This window comes from Phaenicophaeus curvirostris, chromosome 7 (genome assembly GCF_032191515.1).
Source record: "Phaenicophaeus curvirostris isolate KB17595 chromosome 7, BPBGC_Pcur_1.0, whole genome shotgun sequence".
In the NCBI taxonomy this organism is placed as follows: Eukaryota; Metazoa; Chordata; class Aves; order Cuculiformes; family Cuculidae; genus Phaenicophaeus; species Phaenicophaeus curvirostris.
The window spans coordinates 26,807,836-26,831,313 of record NC_091398.1 but is presented as its reverse complement, the minus strand read 5'-3'; the positions used below and the strand labels follow the sequence as shown (position 1 = coordinate 26,831,313).

Genomic DNA, 23,478 nt, shown 5'->3' with positions numbered 1-23,478 from the left:
CCCCTGTCTGGAAAGCAGAACTGACTGACCACATTCCAGTACAGATGCTACCGCGCACAGCAGCAACTGTTTTGTGAGTAAATGCATACCAGTCTGCCACCCGCAGCTACAGTCTGCAGTAATAGCAGACAGTAATTACTGCAGTAATAATCTCAAAGTAATTAAATCTAAGTTTGAATACCAACACGCTATTTCTGAAGCATGGAGTCATTTTCACCTCGTAAAACTATTATGCTTTACTTGATGCTGACAGTACTGCATCCCACAGGCCCATTATTTAGAATAGTACGATCATTATTCATCATAGACAAGATTTACTGCATAAGAACTAGAGCACTCTCCTAAAACCAGCCACTACTAGTGTCACAATTACAGAATTTAGTGTTACTATTAAGCCATTACCATATTTATTAGGGTTTTTTTCCCAAGTTTATGAAGAGCGGAGAATAGTTCCAAAGCAATTCATCAAGTGTTATAGAGAATAACGCAGAGGGACACAGGCTGACTTGCTCAGCTATCCCATTGTCACATATCCCTCCCACTGTGCTAAATTACCATTTTCCCACTAACTGTTGCCACAAGAGCTGGTTCAAACACTGTTATGAGGTAAATAAATGTTTTAAAACCGGGTAGAGGAATTCAGCACCAGAATACTGCACATTAATCTCTTCTATGTAAGCCACTCAAGCACTGTCATGGTCTCAGTTTGCGAGGCAGAAGACTCAGAACAAGAGAAAGTACTGTGCATTATGGGGCAGGGCTCAGAGACCATACAAAATCTAAACTGAACTAGACCAGCTCCATTTTCAAGATCACCTTGAGACTGAAAACAAGCACCATGCTGTTCTGAATTACGTTTCCAATATTTCTGTATTCTCAATTTGTAAATTGATATTGATGGTAATAAGAAACAGAATCTATACTTTTCTGAAGCACGTTCGTCATATAACCAGAAGAGCTCTACCATACGTACTCCTTTCACAATGGTCAGTATTTATACTAATTTATTTTGAACCAACAGATCAAGATCAATGTTATTTCAGAAGTTGTTCCTAAAGCCCTACAAACTCAGCCAGAAAACCCACCTCATAACAAAATACCAGGCAACAAAACTGTCCCAATGTCAAGCAGATGTTATTTAAAAAGCACTCTTCTGCCACAAACCACCATCACCACCTCTCCTCAAATTTCCTAGAGATCTACTGCAGCCTTCAATAAGAAAGAAACTCCTAAGTCAGGAATCTTTCCTTCACACCTCTCCTTGCAACTCATCTTATGACAAGTCAAAATGCTTTTTGATTCAATAATAATTTCTGTAGTGACACTGCACTATTTAGCAGTTACAATGGGTTAATACAATGGTTAATAAACAATATTAAGGACAAAGGAAACAACTTTTATTTGAGCAACTTTTCAATAGTAGCAGGAAAAATGAGAAAAATGGAACACAGAATTAATATTTACCAATGTTTGCTTTCCTTGAGTTTACTTTGGAGACAGAGTCCCTCTTTCTCTTTGTCTTCAAACTTTGAAATATTTCAAGACAGTTAGTTAGAATTTTAAGATGGGTTAAGTCACAAGTATAAATTAGCTCCCAGTTGAAAAATATTATGCAAAGTGCTCCTACCAGGATCTGTTCAACTCATGAATAATTTTTATTTAAGCACTTAAAAAACCAGCATTTTGTTGAGCAGACACAATAAACAGATAAATAATATTTCAAATATCAGTACAAACTTCATTTACAAAACCTTTCCAGAATTCTTCTGAAAAAGGGTCTTCAGCTGATAAAAATAAATTCTATTAATTACCCTGAAAACCAGACAGGTATAACCAGGATCCAGTCACTGGACAACATCTTTCCTGTGGTAAGATTTCATTCCTTTTCTCCTTTCACATTCACTCATGAAATCACATATATTGCTGAGTAAACATGGGGCTATACAGAAGCATATAAAAAAAACTCTTTTAAAGGACCTGTCAGACATTTCAACTCCATGATTTTAGATATGGAAATACATACATGGATCCACAGCTTTAACAAAATGCACACACGAAGGGCATCATTTCCGGAAGCGTTTAAATAGTGGATGGATGTGTTTATTTGAAGATGCCTTACTCCGTGAGGAGTGGTATTCCATGTAAACTGTATCATCTGCTCCTGACATAGAGCTCATTGTGCCCGTACGACGTGACACCTGCAAGTAAGAGGAGAAGAAACATATGTTTAGGGTGTGATTAGACACAACAACTCTAACCAACAGATGCCCACTGGCTACTGGGCAGCAGTGGACATTTAGTGACCCTAAAGCCAAAAAGCCTTTGAAGTTCTCTTCTTAAAAAGAACTTCTACAAAGAAAGGCATGGCCTGCCACTCACTGTCAGTGTACAAGTATATGTAGGGTTTGATGTTGGAAAATACCTTAGAGGGAGAACTCCTAACACTTTTCAGCACTATGCCGTTTAGCTAAAACTTAACCCTAAAAAAAAATGACTACACTGTAGCTTGATTTTAACTATGTATCAATAAATGTTTCAAGCTATTCATTTTTATTCTAGCTGTCACTGACAATGCCAAACTACTACTTACAATAATGGTATGTATCTTGAAAACGAATGTAACTGGCCCTTATGCTCCTGCCCTCTGGGCATGAGGAAATCGGGGCGTGAATCAAGGAGCACAGTGCCATGACAAAAAAGCATGTGCTGTGACATATGTGTATCCTAAAAACGTTCTAAAACATTTTCATTGCTTGTTACTTAGAAGATTTACTTCAAAATCTGTAACAATAGATCTGTCACTTTCTCCCTCAAATATGATGGAGAAGGACATGAATTCCATGTCTAACTTCTCTCTCCTGACCAACAAGTAAGTTACTCCAATAGGCAAGTGCTAATGGAGCTTAAAAAAAAAAAACCTGCTCTCCAATGTTTCGCAGAGATGCTAGGGCATCAACAATGGCATCACATTTAGAATTAAAACAGAATGGCCCAGTTCTGTCACATTTGTGGTCATCCTTTTTTTTCAAAGCATTCTTCATTACCTGAGCTGACTTGGAACCATATTCTCCAGCGACTACTTCCTCCTCAGCATCCAGGTCAGTTGCTTGCAGGACTTTCTGAAGAAGCTGCTGCTGTTCTTCTTTGGTCGAAAATGAAAGTTCTTCTTCTTCCATGCCTGCAAGCTTTGTTATTACCTAAAACCAGAGTATAGTACAAGATGAGGGCTTTTTCTTCTCAGTGTTAGCTATTCAAAGCCAAGACAAGGTCTTCTGATTATATGTCCTGTTGGAACTGCCTTCAACTTTGATTATGGTCTGAAAAGCAAACTCTGGACAGAGGATGTCAGCTGACCACACCAGCTTCACCCGAGCAATGCACATATAGCTCAGATGTATATTCAACTTACTGCAAGGTTAGCTTCGTGCTGTGGGCTCCAGATTTGTAAAATTTAAGAACTATTACTCTGTATTTTACAAAAATAATCCACTAGCTTTCCAGACACTGAGAATTTTAGCAATAAGCATTGAGGAAAATGTGGAAAAAAAACCCTAAATTGAGATGTACGATCAGTTGTTGCGAGACAGTGCAGCAACCTGCAACACAGCATCAGCAGTGGAGCAACAGGACTCTAAACATTTGTGTACTTGGAAACAAGACAGCTGTTCCGTTTATTTTCTTTGCATTTCATAACTGCAGATCCAGGGCACGCGTTCTCTACTGGTGATATACTGACATTTCTATTAGCTAAAAATCCTCTTCTGAAGAATTGAGAAGCTCTGAAGTTTCTCTTCTAAAGCTTTAAAACAGGCAGCTTTCTTTCTTAAATAGTGGTATTCTAAAAATTCTACAAGAATTCTTCCTGCAGTTAAATGCATTCTCAGTTTTCCCACTATGTTTCCAACTTGAAGAGGTTTTTGAGAAGTATATTCTAATTAAGCCATTTCCCTTGATTACATAGTGTTTCCCTTCCTCATCTTCCTTTTTCAGCTTATCTCTTTGAGTCAATACAATCAATTACAATCAATACAATCAGAAATTAATTACCTCAGTAATCTGGACTGGATCTGATCACAAAGACTGACACAAAAGTATAAATACAGCTTTAATGCAAAACAAAACCTAATTAGACGCAATGTACTGGTTTTGAAAAACAGGGTAGTGAAACACCTGAACAAATAATCAATGTTGTGGGCTCTTGCCATTTCTAATTAAAAAATTGAAGTGTTCCTGAGAAATGTCCTAGCTTTAAAAATCCATTCAGGGAAGCAACTTACTATACTGCTAAAGGAACACTATGGTCTCCCTCTTTCTTTATGTAGAAGGGCACATGCTATGATCATCTCAAAACCAAAGAAAAAGCAGTTATAGAGAGCAATTCTAAATTGCATTAGCCTGTTTCCAGTTGTGGTTGCAAAACAGTGCTAATGTGATTCATAGAATGGAAAGAATTCCCACTGCATCATCGGCTTTTTAAGCTGTTAACAGATGCCAAGTTTAGAGTTACCCCCAGTTCTTTGATATAGTGAGTTCTTCTGCAATTGGTTTAAAATTTAATATATCCTACATACAGCCTCTAAATAAAACCACAATACAGTATATAACTAAAAATTGCTAGCAGTAAACTCCAAGTGGTAAACTGTGATGACAAGGCCCTTATTTAAGAAGCAAAGACAAAATACATGACTTAGCAAAAAAAATATTATTCCAGTCCTCTTTTTGATGAAAGGCAGATAATGGAGCTATTGAGAGATGGCGAAAAAAAAGTAAATTCCTAGGAAACATGTGAAAACTGTTACCCTTTTAAAGGAGTAATGAATTTTTAGTAATTTAGGAACAAGAGTTCTGAAGGAGCAGACATAAGCACTGAAATAATCACCTAAAGATGAGGTAGAGTCTACCTATTTGGAAGAATAAGGCAAACATCTGCTGGGAACGATATACGCATCATTGACCATGGCTTGGAGTGAACAAAGACAGCAGAGGGTTTCTTGGAAGTTTCTTCCAGGCCTGTTATTCTTTGATGCCAGTAACGACTAAGACTTAAAATTTAGCAAGCAGAAAAAAATAGATATTCTAACGTCTCGCTCCTAACCTGCAAATAAAGAACATTCCAGTACTGGTCAGCTAAAATATTGCTCCAGATAACCAGCTGCCATGTGCACTTCTTTTTTTCCCATATTACAACAAAGCTCCTCAGACTAGGTCTTCCTTGCAAAATCAAATCCCTCTATTTTAACCTCTTTTTTAGTTCTAAAATCCAAAGCATTCAAATATAAGTAAGTTTTACCCACAGAGAAGTCCCGCACTGCATGTATGCCTCGTAAATAGCTAGGCCCAAGCACAATCCAGCAGAGGCTGCTTGCTCCTGCACCTCGCACTACCCTTGCATGATTCTGTTAACGCCATAACCTTTTGCTTATTCCCCTAGAGACAGATACAGGAGCCTTGTCAATGTTTCCCATTGGGAAGGCTTCTAATCAGAAAAGCGAACTCTAGTTTTGTAAAGGAACAATCTACCATTACACTGTTGCCTTTAACAACACAATAGATGAGGACATTGGGCAGTTTCTGTATTAAAAGAAAAAAGAGATACACCAAGAAATCTATAAAATAGAGGAGCTTCAGTGGAACGAGATTTTATGTTTGGAAGATGACACAGAGATATAAAATAAAGTGAAGCACAAAGGGTGATCAATTTTCAAGTATGTCTGGAGAAATCAGACAGCGTTCAGTCCTTTACAAAAGGGACTTCAGAGGAAACCTCTGACTTGCACGCCATGGCTCTGGTACATTGTCAACACTGAAAATGTTCTCTATTTTGAAGAGTGTGTTTTAATTATAGGTAGGAAGATTTCCACTTTGCCACAACTGTCTTTTCCTGCAGTGAATTCTGTCACTTCTTAATCAAATAGGATTCAACTCAATGACTTTGGGGACACACCTCATTCTATGCAAAGAAAACTAAAAGGAGGTCAAATTGTCGATGGGAGGCAAATAAGCACAGTTTGAAGATCTCCATTAGCCAGAACAGCTCCTGCTAACAGAGCTACTGCATCAACATGTCTGCATGCCAACAGATTTTCTGTACCTCTGCAGGCTTCAGACAGCATTGTGAAAAAAATGTGAACCAGAAACATTTCACAAGATCAGTGGCTGGACAAAGATCCATGAGATGTAATTGTTTTAGAAGGGGTTACTAGACACTTCAAACATTTAACTTTATGATTCCCAGAGTCAGATGCATGAATGTAGGAGGGACGAAATCCTGCCTGTCATATGCTGACTTCAGCCACAAGGAAAGCATTTTCTCCTCAAAGTGAAATACTGGTCTGAGACCAGAGTTCTTCGGGAATTACTTGTGAAGTTCTGGAAGTTTTCTAGATTGCTGCTAGCCACTACAACATGAACTCCTATCTATGATGCTTTATGCACAACCAGTAGGATAATATATAACAGGAGGCATGCACAGATGGACAACTGAAAAGCACAAACATGAACCAACCACGTAAAGTTCTGCTTCACTTGCCGGTGTATGCTTGATTTGAAGTTAGAAAACTTACTGTTCAAGAAGCTGTACTAAGCTACTTGTATCTACCCTCACAGTACTATAGAGGAAAACCAATACTGGAATAGAACCATAGAATCAATAGTTCTTGCTTGCAATCAAAATCTTCATTAATGCATTTCACAACCAAACTTCTCAAGTATTTGACCTAATAGTGCATGAAAGATTATGAAAGTTATATTCTTAGGCTACAAATTTAGGAAACAGAAGGGACAAGTTACCTTGAAGCTATAACCCTGATCCACAAGAAACCGTTGCCGCTTCGTTGAATATGCCATTTCCTGAGTGTCTTGGGATACAAGAGAATAAAAAAAGGCATTGTATTCCTCTGCAACCATGCCTAGGAGACAAAAACAGTGAGTGATTAATTCCACTTGGAACATGGCAACTGAGAACAAAAAGGGACTGAATACTGAAAACAGGTGTTTAAACAACTTGTCTCTCCACAAAAAAATATCTGTAAGTTTAGCTAGAGCCAGACCTTACATAAACTGACTGATGAATTACACAGCATGGAAATTCCTACTCCTGTTCGTAATAACTTGAGAATGGGGGAAAAGATAAAAAATGAAAAAGGAAATGTAGACTAACACAATTACATTGGTGCTTAGGGAAGAACTTCCTTCTTTTACTATGCTAGGCAAGGTGAAAGCTGAAATTATTTTTAAGTCTGTTATGCAAAGAAGTAGTAAAAAGTCAAGAGCAAGGATTGCAACATAGATCAAAAAAGTTCAATAGAAAAGACAAAGGAGAAGTTCATCAATATAAACCAGAGATTGCAGTGATTTTGCACTAAAGAAGGCGAGACAAAAACATTTAGCGTGAATTTGCAGGTCTAGTTGAAGCCCAGGATATACCAGGCCGCGTATAATTTATTTTTTTAAACTTATAGTCTTTAAGATCTAGTACCCAAACAAATGGCATTGTGTTCTCTTTTAAAACAACATGGTTTTGGTAAGACTTTGTTAATTCACTAAAATGAGGTTTGTATGCATTTTCAAACAAAGTCTCAGCTCTAACAAGAACAAATCCCATATAAAATAAGTGTAAGCAAATCTTAAGTGCAAGCAGAAAGTATTCTAAGAATAATCGTTTGTCTGAACAAAAAGCTCCTTGATGATGTTTTGCAAATACCCAACAAGTTGGAAACCAAATCCCATTTTAAAAGAAAGCAACCTGCAGTATCAAAAACACGCTTTTTAAGAGATTTGCTTTATAGAGTAATACTATGATCTTTAAAAAACAATTTCACACTGAGGAAATTATCAAGGAATGAAAAAGTGAAATGACCACCGAAGCACAAAAAGTTCACTTTCCCTCCCTTCCTTTGGAAGTTTTCCCAACACAAAGCTTTACTGACCCAGAAATCACTAAAGTTTCATTCACTGGTATAAAGGCATATATTCTCTTTGACTAAAACCTAAACCCAAGGACATTATAAAGTACCATAATGAATATCCAGTTTCCCTGCAGCTCTATGATACTCTGAACCAAGACCCAGAGCCTAACAATCACCTCATTTACCTTTTTTGGCTCTCAGCACTCGTCCCAGTCTTTGAGCCTCCTGTCTTCTAGAGCCACCGTGGGATGATATTTGAATCAGAACGTTGGCTTCTGGCAGATCAAAGGATGTGTCACCTACCTATAACAGAGAAGCAGCATCCGAGTCACATCTTGTTTTCATATATCACAAACAAAGTTTTCATATATCACAAACACACCTCTGTGAGCTGTAATACAAAGATGTAATGACACGCTGGACACCCTCACTTACCTTGGAAATGAAAATAGTGTTGATTTTTGGATTGTGCTTGAAGTTTTGTAGAATTTGCATTCTTTCTCCTTGTGCAGTAGGACCATATATATAGGGTCTGAAAAGAACAGAACATATGCAAACTGAATCAATTAAAGATTTCTGAACAATTCCTTAGGAGCTACTAACATACCATGGCAGGAAGTGCAGTGCACGTTTGAAATGATATAAAAACAGAACAGATTTTGGTACAGCTTACAGTTTACTTTTAGATTGCTTAGCTCCTTATGCCAGCTACCCAACTGTTTGTGGAAACCGCTGCAGCAACCCAGTCTGCTAGAAATAAATTCTGACAGTTATAAATGTTTTGCAATTACATGCACCAATGAAGCTGTAGATCAACAGACTGAACACATTTGCTAAGCCTACATGAAAGGCTGAGGGCAGCTGATAAAATAAGAGATATTTTTCCTCAAATCTACTGAGTTAGCACATTGACAGCTGCAACCTTTGCTTCCTATTTAAACACTTGAAAACCCAGGCTTCTCTATCAATGACACGCTGCGTGTTACAAGTTGGCTGTTGGGATGCTGTTCTGGGAAAACAGTTCTGCTTTTGAAGCTAACCTCTTGCCTCTCCTAATACCTTCTGGACTTACTGGAATAAGAACAAAGTCCCAAACGTTCCATGGCTATGAGCAGCTCGGTGGCATTTCACCTAAGGTTTCTAACATTTGATGATGAAACATCTGCAACATTTAGTATTTCAATCCAGAAAGCTCACATAAACTCTCAATCACCCACAAATCATTAAGCTGGGCTACGATGAATTTTCCAGGATTCTCTCTAGAGTCTGGCTGTTTTACTCCTACCTAAGCAGCGATTCAAAAAAAAAAAAAAAGCAAAAAAATTAGAAACAACAAAGCCCAAATAAAAAATGACAGGCAGGCAGGAATAGCCACTGCTTTTTCATCTGTTCAACTACTTCTCCACATGCTTGTTAACAAGCATCTCTAAATAACAAGAACGAAGCTCTACAATTTCTACTTGGTTCACACTTCCATGTGTTTTTTCTCATCCAAGGAACCAACATCAAATGTTTCATTTAACTTTTAACACTGGACATACATGATGGTAGCTGAACACAAACACACAGTGAACAGCAGTAAAGTCTTCTGTTCTTATCAAACGGTTCCTGTGTGTTGGCTCCTCTTGCTTTCTGTACTACAAACTTTGAGTTTTTCTTCTACCAAACAATTCTAGTCACCTGTAATCTAATTCTTCTATTTGACCAGATTGGTAGAAAAACACAGCTAAAAAAATGGAAGTGTTGAATGAGCCAACTCTGAAACAATACCATTATTATTCATTTAGTAGCACTCAGGAACACTTTTAAGCCTCATTCAAAATTTCATTTAATATTTAAATTGTGAGGATTTTAATCCCCAGCAAAACATAAATGGAAGATTTAAAGTGAAACTAAAGCATTTGCGAGCCTTTTATTTCTTAAAAGCCACAAAGAAAGGGTTCAAACACAATTTTTATTAAGAACAGAATAAACTAGGACTCCTGGTTATCATTCCACCGTTTTGATCCCCACAGATCCTACCTGACAGCAATTCATTAACACATATCCAAGTACCTTGCTGAACCTAGAATACTCAATGTTATGTTGTTGGTTTTTTTTCTAAACAACCCCTCTTCCTCACTGCAAAAAGACATTTGAAGGGTTTGCAGAGATAGACCTCTCTGCCATGAATTGGCATAACTGACAAAACCAAACATAGTCCTTCAAGAAACAGTGATTTAAACATATTAACATCACCAGTTAGAAACAGTCAGCACACAAGCTATATGACACTGGATGACAGACTCATGACAGACTAAAAGCTGGATAAGCAAATTTGAATTCTCTAGCACCTACAACTACAGTCAAAATAATTCCTGTCATGTGTTTGGTCTTTCCCTGCCGGTACCAAGGGAAAGGGGGGCAAGGGAGGAATCAGCAGAAACAGCCAAACAACGGCCATCTCTCCCTCCATCCAGGAGCCCAACCACCCCACGTGCTTGATTGAATCAGGTCATAAGAAGTGCAGCAGGATCTGTCCTTCTACCAGGCCAGCACAGCCAGACAGGCAGCCTCGACCACTGCCACTGGGCTTCTCGCTGCTTCCTACACGTGTAATTCCTGCCTAATGCAAATCAAGCACTCCCTTTGTTTCAGCATGCTCAGAGCAAACTGATAGAAAATTCTCAGGCTAAAATAAAGACTCCCTCACCTTTATCCAGCACTGCAAGCCTCTTTTCTTTCTAACACCAACAACCATATAACCTGGAGCTCTGTATATGATGTGAGGAACAGAGCATTCACTCAAGAACATGAAAAGCAAGCACCTAATATTTCTTCAGCTGGTTTTCCTTCCATGCTTCTACTCTCTTCAACAACTGCTGTGCTACTTAGCAAGCTCCCCCTCAGAGCTTTTTCTTTGGTGCACTGAACACCGCTAGAGACATTCCAGAGGCATCACTGCAGCTAAGCTCTGTCCAGACAGATTAAAAAAAAAAACATGAAAGAGACCACGGGTGTTGGAATTCATCCAGCACCATTAGCTCTGCTTACTATTTGATGGCACAGTAAGCCAGCACAACATGGCTGTAGAAGTAGAGTCAAAACTGATCGTGTATTTTGGAAAATGTAAAACTTGTTTGTGGTTTACCTAAGAAGAATTGCTGAAATTCCTACATATTAAATCATATGCAATCATAATGCCCTACAGCTTCTTCCAGCAAGCAAGGCATTATTTGGGCTTGTCAGAGAAAGGATGAGGTCAGCACCTCTGCTTACTTTCCCCAAAACTGCTCTATGCCTGATCCTGGCAAACACTCTCTGTGATCATCCCTCCCTCCCCAAACCCTACAAACACACTGATGCTAAACCCTCATTAAAGTCTATTTCCACAGTCTTCCGTAACTGCACTCATGTTAGCGTCATTTAAGACAGCCAAGGAGCTCATGGGAGCAACATCCTTTCGTTAATTAAACGATTACAGTAGTTCTGCCTAGTAGTAAGGCACAGATGCCCAAGAGGTTTGTCTTAGGTGTTTTAGACGAGGCTGAGATCTTTAGAGAACCTGAAGAGGAATGTCCTAAAGATCTTCAAAGATCCAGAGTGTATATTTGAAAACCTTTATCTCAGACAAACAGGGAAAGCTATTATCCATTAAAGAGACAGTTCTAGTGATATTTTTAAAAGCCCCTCATTTTCTCACTGACTTTTAATAATAATAAAATGGATGGAGAAATCCTAGTAGTCTTTCAGAGAAATCTTGGATGAACACACCTCTGAGTTTCCCTTTAGACAGTTTCTTTTCAAACAGTTCTATATAAAAATAATGTTGCATTGCCAATAAAATCCATCAAAGAAAATACTCTCCTGAGCTCCTTTTTATATGGGAGGATTGGAGTTAATCAAAGTATTACAAGAAATATCTAAAGACTACTGAAACTAGCGAGATTACAAGGCAATTTTCCAGGAAGGAGGAAAACAAGTGCCACTGTTGGTTGTGAACACTTACTTCCCAAGTCTGATCGCATACTCCTTCAGTGCAAACACATTGTCGGCAAATACAATGATTTTATCATTCCGTCGCTCATGAAACTTAATCAAGAACTGGCAGGCTCTGAATTTATTTGGGTTCATGGTGTACAGCAGTATCCGTTTCTTTGTTTTGATAGCTACGTATTCTCTATAAAATTCAGGTGACATTGGGCACCAAACCTAGAATTAGAAAATACACACACATACAAAGTAACTCTGTTATTGATTTATTTTAGTCCAGTGGGAACTGAAAATACATTGGGGGGATGGTAACACATTCTGACTTTCTGTATAGTGCAGGACACAGATTTGAACCCAGTTATGTCTGTACCAAAATGAACGCCACTGGTTAGCGTAGTCTCCAGCAGTGCCAAACTCTGTTTAACCTCATTAATATTCTGGTCTTCCAAAATGCTTTGGCAGTGAGACCACAACAAAAACAGGCAGCAGGATTGGAAGAGGACTGGAAGATACATCCTTTATGTTTCATACTTAACAATTTTACTGAATGCTACTACTTTTTGCAGAGCAATAATTGAGGAAATGAACTGTCTGTGTAATCTCCCTTTCACAGCAGTCAAACCTTTCTCAGTAAGATTAATTCTCATCCATATTCTGAAAGCTAAGAGACAGAGTTCGACTTCCTTACAGAACAAATCTACTTATCTCCTTTTTCATACACTCACAAAGGGATGACCTTTATTTCAAATGCTACTGAATCTACAACTTGAAAAACACTAAGAATGATTAGAAGTTTTAAATAGGTTTCCCATAGCAATTATTTTATTATGTAAATACATATCATAGTACTACACAAGACCAGGCTTAGTAAAATACTCCTTCTACTGTAGCATGAAAATAGAAGGAATTATGAACTTTAAGTCTATGCCAATGCACTGACACTACCTATAGCGTATAATGACACTATCTATTGTGCATATAATTTAGAAAACATTCATTCTGCTGTACACAGGACATTTGCCCAAATCCATCATACAGTACAAATTAGCAGAATACTGCAAAGAAAAGCCTCTTTCATAACCATCATTCATCTAAGGAAGTTATGAGACAATTTATTGTTTATTTAAACAACCTGAATTTGTTCAGTACAGCTAAGAACTACTTTTTTTTCCAAAATATTTTTTCCCAACAAGTTAAATGTTTGATAAGGTTTTTTTCATCCATTGGCTACATGAATTACATTTATGAATTGAATAGGCTCCTTTGTTATCGTGTGCTGTGTATATGAAAGATTTAAAATTCTCAAATCAGAAAGGAATATTTCAAAGTGAGAATGAGATATGAACGCTGAACATTTGATTGTAGTAAAATAATTCACCTACTGCTCAATACCTCTGACTACATATCAAACTGAATATATTTTGATTTGTATTTGCACTCTGTTTTGGATTTGGAAATGGATAAGGTCATCTTCTTACTCCAATGATCTTTTCCATTTTTACATTTTGCAAGACGTGCACTCCAAGCCAAAAATTTAGTATGGCAGCTGGAAAAGGGATTTTCTGTAAATTACAAAACTCTGAAAATATAGTAAAAGAATAGGCTTGTTCTTGTTTGTTTTCTTTTGTTTAAATTCTGTTAACTTCTTTAACTGTGCTGCTTGTTCTCTTTCAGAGCAGTGAGAGAGCAGTACCTGCAATGACCATGACCGTGACAGAGAGCAGCACTGCCCTCTCTTGCCACTTGAAAAGAACTGCACTTCAAGAGCAAATCAGACATCTTTCTTGGCTATGGAATAAACCAAGTTGAATAAACTTGCTACTACTCAACAACACGCCAAGAAAATCTAAACAAAAATGCAGTTGTGCATATATTAGACTTGTGATTTATCAGCCATAAATATTGCTTTTTTTTTAGAATTTTCACATAATTCAGAAGAAAGATAGCCCATATTTCACTTTTAAATGCCTAAACAGTTCAGAGACTCAGAATTACAGTCCCAAGACAGAATGAAACAAAGCGCCTACACAGACAAATTTGAATTTGCAGACTCTTTGTTCAACTCAGTTATTTTCTAGATGCTCTTCACCTGCAATCTAATACTTAAAAATAGTTGTGGGTTCTTCTTCTACAACCTCCAGTTTGCGCAAAGCTCAAAAGAAGAACAGCTGACCTGCATCTGCATCTTTTTTTTTCAGTACCAGAGACAGGAAGAATTGTATGAAACTAGCAAGGCAGGTCTAAAAAAGCCCCCAAGAAAAGCCAATAACAAAAAAACCTCCCCACACCCCCAAAAACAATGGAGGGAGGGGGGGAAGCAAAAAATTACCAGAGAAAAAACCAAGAGACAGTGAAGTTATGAAACTCTACCACAGTACATCGTAGCTGATAAAACTTCATTTCCATTCCATGGAAGTCTGGACGAGTTCATGAAAAAGAAACCCACTGATGGTTACACAGAAACCACGAACAGCTCATAAATGACTGAGGGCTTGGAGAATTATCAGAAGTAACAGATACACATTTGCCCGGGTTTTATATCCTTCCCTAAGTATCCTCCTTGACAATTATGAGACAATGTCTTAAGTTATGCCATCAGTCTGATCCAGAAAGGCTACTTTAACTTTCCAACATGCTGGTGTGCAAGGTCTCCACTTATCTGATACCACATTTTTCTCTCATCCATATGCTGGAAAGAGCTGAGATCACACCATTATATCAAAAAGAAACAATAAGATCCAGTCCTATGTTTTCAATTTTCACCCTCTCCATTGAGGCTTGAAATAAGCAGGTGTTTTTTATACCTTCTATGATGCCTCTTTATTTTAAGAGCTACAAGAATTCTTTTCAAACAACTGCAGACTGTCTATCATCTGAAGTTGCTAAAAAGCTGCTTCCAGCATACCACCTGATGTTATGCTCAACAGAGCACAACGTGATGCTACCATGAAGAACTGAGGTTAAGACACAACCTCAAGTCAAGAATGTCAACTGCATCAAACTAAGTCTGCAATACTGGGACCACTGTTCACGTTTCCGAATGCTGGCTTAGAAACAACCAATCAAGCGCCACAATCCCCACAAAATGAAAGAGTGGCGAAGTCACTCTGAGGAACATACAGCTGAAGAACACGTGGCTACAGGATGTACTGTATGTTCATATTGACCAGTGATGGCCTTGCCTAAGCTAAAAGTGAATCAACAGTCATAAGGGCACCTGTTTTTCCCCAATTGCATACTTACAAATCTATACATCTTCCTTTAAAAAAAAAAACACGTTAAAAGCATACTAAATACACACTAGTAGTACCAAAAAGCAGAGCATCACCTCAGCACACTGGACTTTAGCAATGTAGCCACTGTTCTGCAGCTCCATCCAGTTGGCTTCATAGAGCTTTGGTCCGATCAGGAAGTTCAGGTCAACAATTTTATCATCTTCTCTGACCAGGGTAGCAGTCAGCCCCAGTTTACAATGAGCTTGTACAATAGTGAGCACACGTCTGAACATTCTTGCTAAGAAATGCAAGACAAATTTTCTGTTTACTTTCCTGAATGGACTTAAAAGACAAAGACTGCAACTTAAAAAACACTTTTATCAACTCTTGTAAACAAAGCAAGCACAGCATTGGGAATGTTTACCCCATTTCAAATACACTTCTAACAAATCTGTGTTACAGCAAAACTTCACACTGATTGCAGCTTTAGTTCCTATCTTCAGTGTACTTAAATCCCAGTAAACTTTCCAGCATCTTTATTATTTCCCATTTCCATAAGGAAAATTAATATACTCAAAGGTTACATGGCTTGGTTTAGGTCATATTGTATTTTAAAGAAAGAACTACGACACAAGGAGCCTGCTGACTGCCACATTCAGGACTTGTGAGATATGGCAGAATTGCTCATCTTTAGTATTGCTAGAGGTCACAAAGGAGATTTTATATCATCTTTTTTACAAAACTAAGAAAGAACAAAAGTGAAAGAGCAGTGGCAGCAACATGATAACGTGGCAGTCTACCCCTGAAATCCATCATTTTATAGACACTAAATAATATTCAAATGAAATAATGAGAACAAGATAGAGCAGCTAGCAGAATCCTGGGCGTTATTTTTACCCAGACTATTCCACAGACACTTTAATACTACATTATTGCCTGCCAATAGCATAGCTCTCAATTAAAGAGAAATTTCACATACAACAACTGTTCCTAGAGAATAATCACTATGGTTACTTATATTTTATGGAGCAGAAACAGATATTAGAAGCTAGTCTAGAGTGCCACTGTATCTCAAAAGAAAAGAAGGCAGATGAATTCCCCTTCTGTTCAAATCTGTCTACAGCAAAATTATACAAATGTAATTCAGGTATCTTAAGAGCACCGTATCAATCTACACAAAAGTAGAAGGGACTCCTATTTTATGCTGCCATTACAGAAAACAGTATCTAATTTGAAGGGTTTCAGAAAACCAGTGGTCAGCGGTACAAGGCTGCTTACTTGTCTCAAAACTACAGGTTTACAGCCTGTATTAATCATGAGGAGGAGAGCCAAAAAAGCATCACTTATAAAAGAGAAGAAAGAGTAGAATAACATTAACAATGTACATAATACTATAGGTTTGCACACAGTTTCCTTACCAGGGATAGTATGTACTTCATCAAGTATCATAAGGCCCCACTCTTGACTTTTAAGCCACTCCATTACTCTCTCTGCTTCCCAGGATCTTTTTGTCGTGTGTCCCAACATGGAATATGTGCTAATAGCAACAGCACAGACATTTGGCTTGTCTTTGGCATCAGAAGTGAACCGACATATCTGACTGTCATCGATAGTGGACCACATCTTGAACTGGGCTTTCCACTGCTCCACAGACACTGCAGAATTACCAAGGACCAGACACCGCTTGCGGACAGTACATGCAGCTGTCACCCCAACCAGGGACTTGCCAGCACCTGCAGAGGAAGAAGAGTGATATTCATTAGTCACCTCTTGGATACTACTGGAGTAAGAGCAAAAAGGAGCAAAGGACAACTGTGAGAGGGTATGAACTCATATAAGGGCAAATTCTTCATTGTTTCTTTACTATAATAGTCTTAAAGAAACGCAGTATTCACTTTAAAAAAAAAGCTGGGTTGTTTACTGGACATGTAACTGTATTCTCTCAAGGAAATACTTGTAAACAATGGCTTTGCCAATTAGAAGCAATCATTTTAACACTTACTGAATTTCAAAAGGATGTTAAATTCCAGACGGCTACAGAAAACTTCCCCTAGCGGTGATCTACCTAATGTCCCCATCAGCTATGCTCATTCCCCCACATAAAAACTTGTTAAGTCATTCCACCCCTCCTTCACGCTTCTTCCAGCCATCCTTATCCACTCTCTCAGGTCCTCTACCTATCTCCCATGTGCCCCCTCCAACTCTCAATACCAAGGGCACTGCCATGCAGTCACCTGTTCTCTCCGTTTCCCATGGCTTCCTGTGGTTCGTCCCCACAGGAATCTGCAAGTTCTTCAGTTCTTTTTTCAAGCTCCCCTGCCTAGAATGCGTGCATACAAGTGCTCTTCTTTGCACCCCCTTATGCCATCATCGTACTCTCACTACGTCCCAGTCTTCTTATTCCCAACTCTGCAACAAATTATTCCAATCCCAACAGCTCTACATTTCACTGGAAGATGAGCAGAGCTGACTCAAGGGAAACAGTGAAAGGAAGAATAGCAATCTGAAGCTACAACCACAAGCCAGTGCTTCAGGCATGACAGCACTGCTGAACAGATGCCCCACATCTCCATCAACTGGGCTCTCCCTGACCACAGCCTCGCTAAAACCCACAGGACCCTGCACACTGGTACCCAAAACAGTCCCAACTGCTGTCTGAAATCTTAGCACCTGTTACGTTAGGAAGTTACTTTACTACAGGTGAATAAAGAACAATAACCCCTGAAAACCAACCCAGCAACTTACCACATGGCAAGACAATAACACCAGACCTGGCTCGTCCATTTCCAAACATCTTCCTTAGGCTTTTCTCCTGATAGGGCCTAAGGACAGCTGTAGGTTTCAGATCTATATTAATATCAGGATTCACAGAATCATTTCTGAAATCATATTCTGCCAGCAAGGGGTACTCTAAATGGATACAACGCTTCTGAAGTTCTTCAATCATCTCCTGAAAAGGAAACAAAGCTTCAGACAGTAAATTCTCCACAGCTGAATTAATTATTTCTCTTTATTTTTCCCCCCAAAAATAGATTATATTTTACCATGTGCAGTTATATTTATCTTTTATGCTCAGTCTACAAGAGTTAAAGTTTATTCCAAAATTTTTATTGGTGACCACCTCGTCCCCTCCAACATTTTAAATAACAGTCAATAGTAGAGAGGACAATTTAGACAGATGGAAGAATGTGGTGCATCAATCTCAGATGTGTTGTTAACTGGCAGTGACTAAACTACATCCTGAAGTTCTGCAACAGAGCTCAATTACAGACACAAAAGGCTCTGTGTGTTATGCAGGACCTGCCAAAGCTGCACATCTGCTCTCTGGACAATCTTCACATCCTGGTAACGCAGCTTTTCCACCACAATGTCAGGCTGATTCAATCACCAGGAGGTTGTTGAGTTGGGTTTTTTAAAATAGCTACTAAGTTATCTTTAAAACAACCCAAAAAACTCTGTCTTCCACAGTAAAACATCACTAGAGCCATGGAGTCCAAGACCAAAGGTTACAAAACTAGGGCTGTGCTCCAACCTCCGGTTACCCTTCCCAAGCTATGAAACCACAGTCATTAATAGTTCCTTCTGCCAATACAAATCACAAACCAAAACCAGAAAAAGCCATAAAAAGTAAGAAAAAAAAACCCAAAACCTCTGAAATCAACAGCAGATTTGCCCTCCACTGAATTCTTGCACAAGGCAAGGCTAAGCTACGCATGACAGGAAATGTTCCTTGGTCTCTGGAGCCTTTCTCTAGCCTGTGAGTACTACGCCTTGCAGGCAAGAAAGGAACAACACACAGTGTGCCACACTCTGTACTGAAGAGGAAGAGAGGAAGAGTCTAAGATTTTAGAAGGCAAGAGGGAAGAAATGTTAATGACTTCCAGTGATCTCCTGCATCAAACAAAAGGCACTGTATTTTAAATTAAGTTCTCATGCTTATTTGCAAGTTCTGGACACATACCCCAGAGCTACAAAATACACAGACTAAAATAATCATACCTGCTTGACTTGAAAAGATACTGTCTGTGTTTCCTCTTCCTCCTCCTCATCTTTATCCATCTGTTCATAAAACTCAAATAAGTCAGCTGGGACATCGGGCTTACTCTGAGCATCTGTTCCCTGTGACGTTGATGGACCAGCTCCACCTTCACTGGATTTAGAAATCTGAAATAGGTGGACAGGAATTCTCACCAAGGGTTTCATTAGAGACACACTTTGCCTGCCCTCCTCCAGTTTGGGGGAGACACAGAATTGAAAGCAACTGCTGATACAACAAAGAAATAATAATCACTCCAAACTACTCAACAGTTTATCTACTGTTAATTCAATGACTTTAAAACTGCCCAAACATACCGCTGATTTACTTGTGAATGTCTCTGTAATGAGCTCTGTTTCTTCACCCTCAGCATTTCTCAGGCGACACTCCTTAATTACATGGTCTTGCAGAAGCTGCTGAATGACATCAGGGTGGGTACTTTCCACAAAATACCTAAAATTAAAGAACAACGAAAAACAGTTTTATGAACTGATCAACTGAATAACTTAGAGGAAGAGTGGCACAGACACATACATAACTATGCCAGATGCACTCTGAAGTACCCCATCTTGAGGGTGGTAGAACATTAAATTTGCAAACTACTTTTTAAAATGTAACGATAACATGTAGCAGCTCAGGACAGCTAAACTGAATTCACTGACTGATGCATTAAACACAATGAACAATAGAAAAGTGATCTTGTATTGAAAGATGCTACACTCATCTGCGAGCTGCAATACTCAACAGCTACTGAGACCACTCATTCACGTACAGCTGTGTGTTTGGAGGACTTCCTCTGCCACCCTAGCTAAGGAAGAAACAACTTACTTGTTGTGTTTCAGTACCAGCTTCACCTTCCCATAGCTGACAGTACATAGCTGTAAACAAGCAGGAAGGGTCATCAGAAATACGCAAAACAGCAATTTTACACCTAGGATCAAATGCTACAATGCAGTTTAGGTCTTTGTGGGGAAGCATGGTATCATAAAACACTGACTTACAATGTCGTTATGGTTATGGAATAAGCCTGAAGAGATATTACTAACATGCAAACATCATCTCACGCAGGACACCAGTCACAGGCAATCAGTTTTCACATCCAATTCCAATCTGCAACAACATACTTACAGGGTAAGACTGTTTTATAGCACCTGGCTATTCCAGACTGCTTCCCACATTCACAGTCTTCTTCTAGAGCAAATCTGAAGAAACTTTCCCTGCTTACAATCCCCACTGGCTAGAAGTGTGCACAGAAACTCTTCGGTAATACTTTTTTTTATTTTTTAAAGCTACAAACCATCCAGGAAATATGGTGAAAACAGTACATACGCAACAATGCACTATAGAAAAAAACAAAAAATAAGACAAAGCCTCTGTTCCCTTGAAACAGCAACAGAGTAAAGATGACAGTAAAAACAATGAATGATTAAAAAAAAAACCTAAGTCAATTAAGGAGAGACAGCAGAAAAGGCTTTCCCTAGTAGCAGTAAATATATTTTCCACTGTCAATAAAACAATCTTACCTTGATAAACTGAATTATTCCATCTGGGACACCCGTCTTGCTAAGCTTTTGCAAATACTCTGTGATGTCGCTTGTTTGCAAGCCAACACTAACAGCAGCGTACAGTGAGTAGGCAGTCAGCTTGTACTCATGAATGTGGGTCGGCCTGCACACAGGCTCAGCAATGGCAACCAAGAAATCCTGTGCATATTTGTAAACTGGAGAAAAGGCTTCCAGAAAAATATGGCCATCAGGAGCCTATAGAAATAAATAGAAATGCTGAAGGCACAACAATGTTAGTTGAAATTATAAGGAATTTCCTTTAAAGCAGCCTTAATAATATAGAGACATTCCACTACTTACTTAGTAACATCAGAGGGTTAAAAAGTGCTCGGCTTAACAATGACGTTACAAAAAAGAAAGGAGACACAGGAATACAAAACTTTCATGTTCAAATGCATCCATACATTGATTTGTCCGTGTCCCTTCTACAGCGCTAAGGACAAATCACATCCAGATTGATTAAGCTTTCCCAGGCTACCATACTGTAGTATTTTTTCTTTTTCTAATGGTAAGGCTTGAGCAGAGGCAAGCTTCCAGCCCTACTCCCCTGAAACAAAACAACACTCCTCACTCATTTTACACAGAAGGAACGCGAGAGCCATGTGTCACTTGTATTACAGAATTTGGCACCAGCTGTCCTGCAGATGCTGGAAGAGCAACAACCTTTTCTCTATATGTCGGTACTTGGATGAGTTTATTGACAATCCCTTCTGGGCAGAGAAAACAAATGGTACCAGTTCCAGATGATGAGATCAGCCTGTCTCAATGCTCCTTCATTCCAACATACAAACCCCACTGCTGTGTCACTGCCACAACAGCTCCTACCTGTATCATTGGCTGGTACAGTTGCCAAGCCACTCTCCATGATATTTGAAAAGTCACAGCAGTCAAGTGAAGTCCCTGGTGACTGGAAAAAGGGGAACATTGCACGTGGTTTTAAAAAGGGTAGAGAGGTGGACCCTGGAAAGTACTGGCCTATCAGCCTTACCTCTATGCCTATGAAAATCATGGAAAAGACCCTCCTAGAAACTATGCTAAATCACATGGAGAACAAAGGAGAGATTTGAGACAGCCAGCATGGCTTCACCAAGAGCAAGTCCTGCCTGACCAACCTAGTGGCCTTCTATGATGGAAGGACTACACCAGTGGACAAGGGAAGAGCTATAGATGTCATCTATCTGGAGTTCTGTAAGGACTTTGACACAGTCCCCCACAACATCCTTCTCTATAAACTGGAGAGATATTGATTTGATAGGTGAACTGTTCAGTGGATCAGGCATTGGTTGGATGGTCACATCCAAAGAGCAGTGGTCAACAGCTCAATGTCCAAGTGTCCTGCAGGGATCTGTACTGGGACAAGTATCGCTTAATATCTTCATCAATGACATAGACAGTGGGATGGAGTGCACCCTCAGCAAGTTTACAGACCACACCCAGCTGAGTGGCGCAGGTGACATACCTGAGGGAAAAGATGCCATCCAGTGGCACCTAGAAAAAACTGAGTCAACGCAGTCACTTCCACAGAAACATCTGCCTTCAGGTGCTCCCTACCTGATCAGTGGCCCACCCAAGAGATGCCTGACAGAGAGGGGACCTGCAAGGAGGCTGCCAGGACGGGAGCAGTTCTCCTGCCAGCCCCTCCGTTTCCAAGAGACTCCTGGCAGGGTCTGACAGCCTCACACTGCTCATACCCCGACTGTCCCACTGCAGCTGCCCACCACACCAGACCTGGATCAAGCCTGGCTTAGGGGGAGCTGCCAAGGTCACCTACAGGAGTAGGCTCTCTCCACTCTTTTGCTCGGTATCCCCCTAGACTGCGGCAGGGCGGTGCTGCTAGATAGGCTACTGCACTGTCCTAGCTTCTAGGGGAGAGGAAACACCCATGGAGCAAACGCAGCCCTGCAAACAACACCATGGAGCAAGAGACTGGCGGGGACAGGCCGGTGGGGGAACAGGTTAGCAGGCAGGGGGACAAGCTTATGGGGGACAGGCAGGCGGAGGACAGGCAGGCAAAGGGAACAGGCAGACAGACAGAAGAAGAGGCAGGCAGGGGACACGCAGGTAGGGACAGGCTGATAGGGGACAGACAGCAGAGGCAGGCGGGGGGAACAGACTGGGGAATGGGCTGGGGGGTACAGGCACTTAGAGGGGAGCGGCCGGCGGGGCAGGCTGCGGGGGGGCAGGCAGGGGGAAGACAGATAAGAGAGGCAGGAGGACAGGCCGGGGGCCGCCGCACGTACCACCCAGAGGGGCCTCGAGGCGTGGTCGGCCTTCATGGGCATCTGCTGCCGGTAATCCTTCGCCCCGTACTCGTCCACCTTGGTGCCGCTGTCCTCCACCTGCTTCCCCGCCGCCGACGGCACCGCCTCCTGCGACTCCTTGCCGGGAGCATCGTCCTCATCCTCCTCGTCGTCATCGTAGTGGCGCTTCTTGGACTTCTTCTTGTCTGGGAGCAAAGCGGGAGCCGTGACGGGGCAGCCCCGCCGATTCCTCCCCACCCCGCTCCCTCCCCGACCCCCGCCCGCCGCTCACCGCGCTCCCGCTTCCCCATGGCCGCCGCGCCCGCCCGCACCGCCCGACGCGTCACTTCCGCCGCGCGGGACGGGAAGGAGCGGCCGCGCCGTCGATTTCGTGTTTTCGGGGCCGGCCTCGGCGCGGGGGGAGGCGCGGGCGGGCGGGGAAAGGGAAAGGGCCAGGGCGGAGAAACGGGGCGTTGAAGGGCGCTGTGCGTTAATTTAAAAAACACATTTTTAAATTAAAAAAAAAAAAAAGCCAGTGGGTAG

General features: G+C 40.4%; 1 protein-coding gene across 2 annotated transcripts; it reads right to left on the bottom strand.

Moving 5' to 3' along the window:
- Positions 1-1,636: 1,636 nt before the first annotated feature.
- ERCC3 (ERCC excision repair 3, TFIIH core complex helicase subunit) lies at positions 1,637-23,288 on the bottom strand. 2 transcript variants are annotated; one of them, XM_069861375.1, is made up of 15 exons: positions 23,228-23,288; positions 22,936-23,141; positions 20,654-20,890; positions 19,959-20,008; positions 19,448-19,583; positions 19,094-19,258; positions 17,840-18,044; positions 16,513-16,827; positions 15,208-15,392; positions 11,896-12,098; positions 8,343-8,439; positions 8,093-8,210; positions 6,790-6,908; positions 3,045-3,197; positions 1,637-2,198 (listed from the first exon to the last, which is right to left on the bottom strand). In XM_069861375.1, the coding sequence occupies exons 1-15, from the start codon at positions 23,244-23,246 to the stop codon at positions 2,064-2,066; spliced, it is 2,343 nt and encodes a 780-aa protein (XP_069717476.1). In that variant the 5' UTR covers positions 23,247-23,288; the 3' UTR covers positions 1,637-2,063. The 2 variants fall into 2 exon arrangements, with proteins under 2 accessions (XP_069717476.1, XP_069717477.1); XM_069861376.1 differs by lacking the exons at positions 1,637-2,198; positions 3,045-3,197 and having other exon boundaries at positions 6,790-6,910; positions 8,094-8,210.
- Between the last annotated feature and the right edge of the window lie 190 nt (positions 23,289-23,478).